This window comes from Perognathus longimembris, chromosome 1, assembly GCF_023159225.1.
Source record: "Perognathus longimembris pacificus isolate PPM17 chromosome 1, ASM2315922v1, whole genome shotgun sequence".
Taxonomy (NCBI): Eukaryota; Metazoa; Chordata; class Mammalia; order Rodentia; family Heteromyidae; genus Perognathus; species Perognathus longimembris.
This window is the reverse complement of record NC_063161.1, coordinates 71536338-71544404: the sequence shown is the minus strand read 5'-3', so window position 1 is coordinate 71544404 and position 8067 is coordinate 71536338. Positions and strand designations below refer to the sequence as shown.

At 63.6% G+C, this 8067-nt stretch overlaps 1 protein-coding gene across 1 annotated transcript; it reads left to right on the top strand.

The window, feature by feature from the left end:
- The first annotated feature begins 1774 nt into the window (after nucleotides 1-1774).
- Myl10 (myosin light chain 10) lies at nucleotides 1775-6492 on the top strand. Its single transcript, XM_048351184.1, has 7 exons — nucleotides 1775-1945; nucleotides 2865-2957; nucleotides 3411-3486; nucleotides 3804-3908; nucleotides 5102-5180; nucleotides 6156-6204; nucleotides 6285-6492. The coding sequence occupies exons 1-7, from the start codon at nucleotides 1943-1945 to the stop codon at nucleotides 6381-6383; spliced, it is 504 nt and encodes a 167-aa protein (XP_048207141.1). The 5' UTR covers nucleotides 1775-1942; the 3' UTR covers nucleotides 6384-6492.
- The last annotated feature ends 1575 nt before the right edge of the window (nucleotides 6493-8067 follow it).

The following is an 8067-nucleotide window of genomic DNA, read 5'->3' as shown; positions in this document are numbered from 1 at the left end:
GAGGACTGGCCAGCCATCTTCTGGAGCTCTGTTTTCTAGACATGAGATGGGTGTGGTGAGGGCAGGGGGTGGTCATCTGGCCGCGGCTGGCTAGCACCCTCTCAGTCCTGTGTTGGGGGTCAGGACGCACAGGCCACAGTCCTGGCTCCATCCTGGAGCCTCCATGCCCCTTGGTGTGCTCCAGCTCTGCGGTCCCTCCTATAATCCCTGCAGCTGGGACCAGCTAGAAAGCGGAGGCAGAGGCCAGGTCGGGGGAGGGAGGGGACACACCTCCTAGCTGAGCCTCACGACGCCCCCATGCAGATGGCCCTGGCCCTGGCCAGTATCCGTGGGCCCTCTCTGGGCAGCGTGGCGAGCCCAGCCCCTGAGCCTGGTTGCTCAGGGCGGCCACAGGTGATGGATGGGGCACTTGGTAGTTAGAGATTACATGGGGCAGCGGTAGAGAGAATCGGGTGTCTGTTATGAAAGAACTTTCTGGAAGCTTCCTCTGGGACCATTAGAGAGAGCTGCCTGGGGGAGATGACCACCCCATGCCTCAGTTTCCCCTCCTGGGCATGAGGTGCCGATGGATGTGACTTTGTGTGGCAGCTGCGAGCTCTACTCTTGTTCAGGGTCTGGGGTGGCAAGGGTAGGGCAGGTGCTGGGGCTGGGCAGGGGTCTGGGCAGAGGTGGGGTGGCGGGGCGGAGCACGGGCTGGGGCAGGGCAGGGGGCGGGCAGGCAGAGGTGGGGTGGTGGGGACTGGGGCAGGGGCCAGGGCTTGGGGGGGGCGGGGAGAGTGGGGTGGTGGTGGTGGGGTAGGGGGGCATGAGGCTGAGGGACAGGCCCACTCAGGACAGTTAAGCCCTGCAGGCCAAGGTGCCGGCCTCCGGCCCTGGCGGCTGCTCAGCACTGGCTGGGCCAGATGGACCAGGGCCACCTGTGAAGCCAGGCCAGGCCGGGCCGGACATAGGGGCCATGCCAGGGGCAGGTGTGGGCCAGATTGACATGCCTGCCTGCCAGAATCCCAACCAGGGCCCCGGCGGCCTGTGGCCCTCAGGAGGAGACCAGCCTTCCACTGTCCCTTGTCCAAGTCGTCTGAAATGCCTTTTCCTCAGTCCCATTTTGTTTGTTTTCTTGAGACAGGATCTGGTGGCATAGCTAAGGACGGGCTTGGTGTGGCTGGGATTACAGGTATGCACTGCTGTGCCCGGCTCCACCGGGTACGTTGTCAGTGGGGGTGACGCGGGTAATGACGGCATTCTGCAATTCTGAGCAAGATGTGTTATCCTTTTTCTTGTTGGGGCCCAGGCCAGCGACAGCTGGGAAAACACCAGGAACAACAGTCAGGAGTGGACACAGAAAAAGTCCTCTCAGCGCAGGGCAGTTCCCTGGCATCATTTATTACCAGCTATCCAGCCGGGTGCTGAGGCTCACGCCTGCCATCCCAGTGACTCAGAAGGCTGAGATCTGGAGGGTCGCGGTTCAAAGCCAGCCGGGGCAGGAAAGCCCAGGAGGCGCTCTTCCCTCCAGTGAACCACCAAAAAGCCAGAAGTGGAGCTGTGGAAGAGTGCAAGCCCCAGGACACACACACACACACACACACAGCCATCTAAAAGATCATCTGAAGATGTGGGCCAGTGCATGCAAATTACATGCAAATGCCATGCTAATTGCCCCGGAACCGTACGGCTCCCGCTGGCACTGCCCAGCCCGCCTGACCTTGACCGTCCCCTGGCCCCTCTGGCCTGCTGGGGCGGCTCTGAGCCAGGCCCTGAGCTCCCGGAGATCCCCCAGCTTAGGCAGCCTCAGATCCATCTGTGGGCTTTGGCCAAGGATCACGAGCCCCCCACGCTCCCAGGGGGCCCTGCCCGCCTGTGTAGGGGCCGCCCCAGGAGCACTATTTAAGGAGCCAGCTCCAGCCCCCCTCTAGCCCTGTGGCAGTGCGGCAGAAGGATCCAGAACATGGTAGGCTGCTGCGGGGCAGCGGGGGCCAGGGCTGGGGGGGGGGGGGGCAGCAGGGGAAGCGATGTCCCTCAGCAGAGGTGGGTGTTCTCTTGGTTTTACAAATGGGGAAATGGAGGCCCTGTGCAGGTAGACAGCAAGCAGCAAGGCCGGGGTGAGAGCCAGGCCTGGCAGCCCCCCGACTGTCCCTGGGGCACCTTGCGTTTTCAGGGGTCTGTCACAGGCAGCAAGGGCTGGCTGGAGAGGGCCACACACGCAGCACTGAGAGAGCTGGCCCTGGCCGCTCTGTGCAGCTTACAGCGGGTGGCACGCAGTGGGCAAAGCTGGGGCCCAGAACCGGGGGCCCTGGGGGAGCACGAGGACGGGGCACATGCCGAGGGCAAGTGTGGAGGTGCAGAATGTGCCCCAGACAGGGTTTTTCCTTTGGACATCACTAGGTTTGCACTCAGGGCCTTGTGCTTTCTCCAGCCTGGTGTTCAACCACTTGAACCACCCCTCCAGGATGGTTTTTCGCTGGCTCATTGGAGATTAAAAAAAAAAAGTCTGACAGACTTCCTGCTCAGGCTGCCTTTGAACTGCGGCCCTGCAGATCTCAGCCTCCCGAGTAGCTGGGATTGCAAGCCTGAGGTGCCGGCGCCTGGCGGTTATTTTGTTAACCAGAAGGAAGTAGAGGTAAAGGTAGAAGAGGTAGAGGAAAAGCCAGTGAGGAGTCTGCTGGATGCTGCAGTTCCTGATGCAGGCTCCAGAGGGGGAAGCTGGCCAGGACTCTGTGGCCTGGCTTTGGGGGCTCAAGGAGCACTGTTGGGGCTCCCTGGAGACACCTGGTTTCCAGCTGTGCCTAGCCTGTGAGGCTCAAGGATGTTCTGACCGGGGTGGGGGACCCCCAGGAGCAGAGGTGCCACAGACTTTCCCGTGTCCACAGGCACCCAGGAGAGCCCGGAAGAGGGCCGAGGGGGCAGCCAGCTCCAACGTCTTCTCCATGTTCGACCAGTCCCAGATCCAAGAGTTCAAGGAGGTGGGTGGGCCCCACGCCGCCCGTTTCACCACAGGGAATAGCGGGCCTGTGCCCCACATGTCACCACAGGGAATTGGGGGGTCTGTGCCCCCATGTGTCAGGGAAGTTGGGGAGCCCCAGGACCCCCTGACCTGGGCAGCCCCCAACCTGATCCTGCACTCGCTATATGGTCTTGGGCAAGCCCTTTCTCTCTCTAGGCCTTGGTGTCCCTGTCTTAAACAGGGGTGCCCGGGACCTGAGAGAGGATGAGTCTGACCCCGCGCTGTGTGCAGATGGCCGTGGTGCCCGTGGGGATGGGGCAGAGCCAGGGTTCCCCCCGGGCTGAGGGAGGCTGGGGCTGGGGTAGAGCTGGGGCTGGGGCAGAGCTGGGGTCCCCCCGGGCTGGGGGAGGCTGGGGCTGGGGCAGAGCCAGGGTTCCCCGGGGCCAGGGCCACTCTGCTGCTGTCCCCCCAGGCCTTCACCATCATGGACCAGAACCGGGACGGCTTCATCGACAAGGAAGACCTGCGTGACACCTTTGCCGCGCTGGGTGAGTGCCAGTGCTGTGGAGACTTGGGGGACACAAGGGGGTGGTGGAGCTGAGCACACGTCACCCTGGAAGAGGGGCAGCAGGGAGGCCTGGGCCCAGGCAAGGCAGAGTGCAGAGGGGGCGCCACCCAACATGACGGGGCTCCCAGGCCTGCCAGACTGTCGAGGGCAGTGGTAGCTTGTGCAAAGGCCCTGGGGGGGGGGGGCAAAGGCATCTGTACAGCCACAGTGAGGTGGGGGGCTGTAGGGAGTCTCAAGGGTGGCTGCCAGCTCCCCAGGGTCCCCTCATGGCCCCCTTCAGACCCCACCCTCCCCCAGGCCGCATCAATGTGAAGAACGAGGAGCTGGAGGTGATGGTGCGAGAGGCACCCGGCCCCATCAATTTCACCGTGTTCCTCACCATGTTCGGGGAGAAGCTGAAAGGTGAGGGCTGCGGCCCAGAGGCGGGGGGCCGAGGACGGGGCTCAGGGCCCAGGCAGGAAAGCCCAGGAGACTCATCGCCAATGAACCAACAAAAAAGCTGAAGTGGCGCTGTGGCTCAGGTGGTAGCGCCAGGTAGAGCATCAGGTAGAGCGCCAGCCTTGAGTGAAAAAGCTCAGAGACAGCACCCAGGCCCTGAGTTCAAGCCCCAGGACCAGCACACGTGCATACGCGTGTACACACACACACACACACGTGCACGCATACGCACATACAGGCATGCTCACACACACGCATGCTCACACACAGGTGCATCCCTGGGGTCCATGTGTCCCTCGCCCTGACCCCCAGCCCCAGTCACCCAAGGCACCATCGTCACCCCCAGCCTCATAAGCTGCCCACCCCGGCAGGCTTTGAACTTGGGGATGTGCAGAGACCTGGGGACCGGGAGCCGCTGGGCTCTGATGTCAGCCCTGGCCAGGGTGTGCACTGGGGTGGGCAGGGTGTGGGGAGGGGGCTGGAGGGGACGCCCCTCCTGAAGAGGGGGCTGAGGCCAAAACGCCAGGTCCCTTCGTGGCCAGAGGGGTGACCTGCCCCCCCTCCCCGCCAGGCCACAGCTTTTTCTCATCTGTGCCCAGGCCGAGCCCATGTGAGAGGCCAGGCGGGGGCCTTGTGCTGTCCGCTAATTGGGGCGAGGACAGGCTGTTGGCGGGGGGGGGGGGCAGGGAAGCAGCCAAGCGGGCTGTTATGAGGCCCCAGAGGAGGTAGGGGGGCATATGCCCAGTGCCCAGACCCCCGTCCCGGGAGCAGCCAGCTGAGCCCCGCGGCCTGTCACCCCGGCATTGTGTGGCAGTGGACAGGCTGGGGGGCTGCGTCCTCTTCACCTTGCCCCTCTGCTTCTCCCCTCCACTGCTCCCTTCCCCCTCTCAGAGCTCCCACTGAGCCGCGCTGGGAGTGCCTGCCGACCCAGCCTGAGCCAAGGGGGCCCCAGGCTGCACCGCCAAGACCCCACTATTCATGGAGACCCCAGACCCACCCCCTGATCCCCCAAGCCAGCAGCCAGCTGTGCGCGGCTGTGCGCGGCTGTGCGGTTGCTCACAGCTGGCCCTTGTTTCTGACTGTAATGGGGGGGTGCTTTCTGGCCCTGGGTGGGCTTGGCTGGGGAGCCTGAACCCCATACCTTCCGCTCGCCCCAGGCACGGACCCCGAGGAGACCATCCTCCATGCCTTCAAAGTGTTTGATGCTGAGGGCAAAGGCTTCGTCAAGGCAGACTTGTGAGCGCCCCAAGGGTGGTGGGGTCTGGGGGCACAGGGAGGAGGCTGGAGAGGAGCTGGTGTGAGGCTGGTGTGGGGGGCTTGCACCCCACTTCCAGTGTGCATGGGGAGAGGAGGACTCGGGCGGAGGCCAGCGCAGAAAAGGAGGGTGGAGAGGTGGGGGAGGACCGTGAAATCTGGAGCCAATGGGGTGCAGGTGGAGGTGGGGTGACCCCCCACAGGTGCCAGCCCAGACCCCTGTTTACCTCCCCACCCCCAAACCCATTGTGTTTCAGGTTTTGAGGCTTTGGGGTTGCTTCTCTCTTAACTGAGTTCCCACCCAAGGGGGGCTGGGGGGCGGGGAGGAGAGGGGTTGTAGGGTCCCTCATCTCTGGGAGGGTCCCCCATCTCTTTGGAGACTGTAAGCCAGACCCAGGGGCACAAGTGTGCTGAAAGGGGTCTTGGGCTGCCACCTGGGGGTCTGCAGCCCCTTCCTCTACCCTGGCACGCTGAGGAGCCCCAGAACCCCCATGCCGGCCCCTGTGTCAGCCACTTCCAGGCCTGGCTTGGCTTGGGGGGCCAGGAGCCCCCAGAGACCACAGAACTCTGGAAACCCTGAGTGTCCACAGCCCTGGAGATCATGGAAAATGTGCATCATGCAGGACACGGCCGGGGGCCCTGGCTCACCCCCGACCCTCCCCCTCCTACTCACTCCCCCCCCCCCCCCCCCCCCGCTCCCAGTGCTCCGAGGGCCTGAGCCGGTCCTGAGAATGCCGGCCTCACGAGCCATGGCCAGGCCCAGGGTGGGAGGGGAGCCCCCGGGGCCCCGAGATAGAGTGCAGAGCAGGGCACCCTGACCCAGGGCCCCGAGATCATGTGGGGAGCTCTGGGTTTTATGGGAGTGCCGCGGGGGCCTGGGGCACCCCGCATCCCTGGAGCCTGCATGGCGCAGGGGACCCCCCACCCCTGAGACCATGGTTGTCTCCCCACAAGCAGCATCAAGGAGAAGCTCATGACGCAGGCTGACCGCTTCAGTGAGGAGGAGGTGAGGGGGGCCTTGGGGGTCCCCACGTGGTCCCGTGGTCCACCCCGGCCCCCTGACCCTGACCCCCGCCTCTCCCGCAGGCCAAGCAGATGTTTGCAGCGTTTCCTCCGGACGCATATGGGAATCTGGATTACCGCAACCTGTGCTATGTCATCACTCACGGCGAGGAGAAGGACTAGGGGTGGGGGACCCCGTGAGGGTGGCAGGGGACCCCAGGCCACAGAGGAGGGGAGCACAGCTCCTGTCACCCTCGGGGGCGCAGGAGGACACCACAATAAAGGCGGTGGGAAGCTGAGCTGGCGTGATTCATCGCGTAATTAGAAAGACACCCAGCATTCCTGCGGCGGGGCGCCCACAGGGACTCGGGGTCTCAGCTCACACTGGGGCGTCTGAGCTCATCGGCGGGCTCTAATGGTCGCCAGCTGGGCCGCAGGGCCCTGGCTCCGTGGCTGAGGGTTTTATTGAGCACCTAGTGTGAGCCTGCACCAGGCCTGGCGGGGGAGGCTCAGGAAAGGATAGAGATGGGGGGACAGGGCATGGGGCGGGTAGAGCCTGGGGCATCAAGGACAGGAGGAGGGCGGCTGGGGGAGGGGGTGGAAGGGCAGGCGGGGACTCACATGGCACCAGATCTAAAATGAGAGAGGGATAAACGGGGCTCGGTCATAATGAAAACCGTGTGTCCATCAAAAGAAGCAATTAAGTGCATGGAAAGTCAGAGGGGGCCGGGGATCTGTGGGGCGCAGTCCTCCCCTTACCCCCGCTGCCAGGGACACGCACTCCATCAACACGCAGGGCGCCCTGCTCTCGCCTGCAATCCCAGCCACTCAGGAAGCTGAGACCTGAGGATCCCAGTTCAAAGCCAGCCGGGCAGGAAAGTCCAAGAGACTCTTATCTCCAATAAACCAGCAAAAAAACACCAGAGGTATGGCCCAAAGGGCAGAGCAGCAGCCTTGGGGGAAAAAGCCCAGGGTTGGAGCCCAGGTCTTGAGTTCAAGCCCCAGGACCAGTCTGTGCATGCACACACACACATGCACACGCACACACACACGGACACACACATGGTTTCATCATTCCATCACTGTGACAGATACCTGAAAACACAACGGGATGGAGGGCTTTTGTCCACTGTTTGGAGGGATTCAAGCCCACGCTGGGCCAGCTCGGCTGCCATGGGCCCCCAGCAAGGCCGCCAGCCAGAGGGAGGGCCCCCACACCTGGGTGACCCCTTCCTCCAGCCTGGGACACCACATCCCCTGATTAGGCCAGGCCCTTCTCCATGGGTCATCTCTCACCGGCTTGGGCCAATATTTATATCCAGAATATTCCATCACCCCTAGGGGACACCCCCTGGCAGTGGGCTGAGTGAAGGGGTGCGTGCCTGTCACCCCAGCTTTCTGGGAAGTGTTGGTCCCTCCCTCCCCTCAGGCCCCCAAGCCTTGGGAGGGTGGCGCCCCCACCACCGGCCACTGGCCACCTGCCCTAGGATACAGGGAGCCGCCCAGGGCAGAGGAGAAGATTCTAGAAGCTCCTCCACCACAGCTCCCTCTGCTAAGAGTTTAACCTTCCCGGACATCAGGTTGGTGGCGGCCATGACTGGCTAAGCACAGCCCGGCCGCCCCTCCAGGTGGACAAGTTGCTTAGTTCACCGGGACTCAGTTTCTCTCTTTGGAAAACTGAGATCATGGCAGCAGTTCTGTCACAGGCCGAGGACCCCAGAGGAGGCCCCTCAGCCTAGGAAGGATGGGGAGGGCACCCTCACTCGGGAAGGTGAGTGGGGGGGGGGCAGCACAGCAGGGCAGCAGGGGGGCGCCTGCCAGGACTGTGGGCTCCAGCTCTGAGAGTGACAGGATCAGAAGTGTGATT

Bases quoted from the DNA above. Each gene is read 5' to 3' on its own strand.
- Myl10 (XM_048351184.1), top strand. The intron at 5,181-6,155 runs GTGAGCGCCCCA...CCCCACAAGCAG, and splicing joins GGCTTCGTCAAGGCAGACTT to CATCAAGGAGAAGCTCATGA. The intron at 6,205-6,284 runs GTGAGGGGGGCC...CCTCTCCCGCAG, and splicing joins ACCGCTTCAGTGAGGAGGAG to GCCAAGCAGATGTTTGCAGC.